This window comes from Pinus tabuliformis, chromosome 8 (genome assembly GCF_031772625.1).
Source record: "Pinus tabuliformis cultivar Carrire ecotype Pingquan chromosome 8, CPIR1, whole genome shotgun sequence".
Lineage (NCBI taxonomy): Eukaryota > Viridiplantae > Streptophyta > Pinopsida > Pinales > Pinaceae > Pinus > Pinus tabuliformis.
The window spans coordinates 1,854,257,220-1,854,259,163 of record NC_142294.1 but is presented as its reverse complement, the minus strand read 5'-3'; the positions used below and the strand labels follow the sequence as shown (position 1 = coordinate 1,854,259,163).

At 40.3% G+C, this 1,944-nt stretch overlaps 1 protein-coding gene across 1 annotated transcript; it reads left to right on the top strand.

Annotated features, from left to right (window-relative positions):
• Window positions 1-787: 787 nt before the first annotated feature.
• Window positions 788-1,258, top strand: LOC149243674 (uncharacterized). Its single transcript, XM_089371279.1, has one exon. The coding sequence runs from the start codon at window positions 788-790 to the stop codon at window positions 1,256-1,258; it is 471 nt and encodes a 156-aa protein (XP_089227405.1).
• The last annotated feature ends 686 nt before the right edge of the window (window positions 1,259-1,944 follow it).

Genomic DNA, 1,944 nt, shown 5'->3' with positions numbered 1-1,944 from the left:
ATATCTCTAGTTGGAAGGATAATGCGTGGGCAAGCTGGAAGAAACCTCAAATGTTGGATGCTCTAGATCAGGTGTGGTCATTTCTACTGGCTAAGCTGATAGGAATGAGCCCGATTAACATCAAAAAACAAGATAAGAGAGGTTGGGGACCTTAAACTGGTTCTTATACAATTGCACAAGGCTATTTATAGCTCAAAAAAATTCCTCATGTTCCATGCTACCCTGCGACTTGGAGAGGACTTTGGAGGCAGAAATGTGTGCCAAAAATCGATTTCTTCAGCTAGCTATTGTGTCACAACAACATTTTAACAGAGGACAGGCTTAAAAAGAAAGGTTTCCTGGGCCCTTCCAGATGTACCCTCTGCCTGGAAAATGAGGAAAATGCCTCTCATTTAATGATTGAATGCAGGTTCGCCAAGAGTATTTGGGCAGACGCGTTCTCCCCATGGGGATCTACTGTTAGTGTGCCCAACTCGATTACTGGTTTCTTTGCCGATTGGGCTCTCCTCTATCCCACAAAGTTCCCCACAAACAATTGGTTCAAGGTAGCCTGGCTGGACTATTCGAAATTCATCTTCTGGCAAATCTGGATTGAGCGCAACCACAGAATTTTTCAAGAGAAATTGCAGAAGGGTAACCTTGTTTTGTCAAAAGCCAACAGCCTGCTCAAGGAATTTCTCAGTGAGAAATTTGAGAAGCTGGAAAAAAAAAATTAAGTCCTCAAGAACTGGCGTGGGGGAGCAAGCTTGGCCTCCAGTGTTCTGATGATGAGAGACAGTACAAAATTATGAAAGACTGGCAGATCAGGCTTGCTGAGGGCAATTTCCGCATGTGGCTCCATAAGCATGATAGCTCCTCCTTGTTCTTTGATGGGGCTGCCAAAGGCAATCCGAGAATTGCTGGGGCTGGAGGTGTCATCAGGAATGCGGATGGCAGCATAGAGAACAGGTATGCCTGGGGTTTGGGTCATAGTACCAACATGCAAGCAGAGGCCATGGCCCTGTTGCAGGGCCTTAAGCATTTACAGGATCTTGGTATTGAGAAAGCCATTATTCTTGGTGACTCCCAATCCTTGATTCGAATTCTAGTGGATAACACGTCCCCTAGGGACCTTCGACTAACAAGAGTGGTTGCCAGAATAAGGAAGCTAGTTGGCTCCTTTCTTCAGGTGAATTTTTCCACATACTTCAACAAAATAATAAGGAAGCGAATGCGGAAGCTAACAAAGCTGTCCTCCTTCCTGCTGGCATTCGGATAAGAGACGGGGTTGAAGATTGGGATCCAATCCCTTAATTCTGTTTCTCATGTATTACTGTCTTTTACTTCAACAGTTCGTCTGTATTCACAAGCATGGGGAAATTCGGGTCGTCTAACGGAGTTAAGAAGATCCAGAACATTAGGGATACGGTGTTAGTTTATCTATATGTTGAGGACAACCGGTTCTTGGGCTTCCTGAATGTAATTGGCCAGTAGGCTTTGGCTTTCTTTTAATACAAAATATAACATTTTTCGTTAAAAAAGAAAAAAGAAAAAAAAAGGATTATTTGTCGGAATTTACCATTTTCATCCTCAAAAGATTATAAGGATGAGGCTGGGAGCATCTCCAAGTAAGCATTCTTCATGCGAAACCCTAATTCTTAGAGTTCATAAATTAATATATTGCATAACAATTCTCTCGGAATGATACTTACGTTAGTGATAACTTTGGACAATTGATATTTTTATTAATTACAATTATTTGTAATGGATTTTCTATATTTTAACATTAAAAAAATAAAATAATTTATTTTAACTCATTTTTTTAAAAATCTCTATTTATTAAAAATTCTAGGGACCAAAAACCGGACAAAGGAGGCCTGTGGCATTGAGGGTTTTCAATTACCAATTTGTAATTTTAATTTACCATTGTTATCCTCAAAATATTTATTGCTAGAATTTACCATC

What these genes read in the sequence shown, in the direction of transcription:
- LOC149243674 (XM_089371279.1), top strand. Translation starts at nt 788, where the DNA reads ATGAAAGACTGGCAGATCAGGCTTGCTGAGGGCAATTTCCGCATGTGG.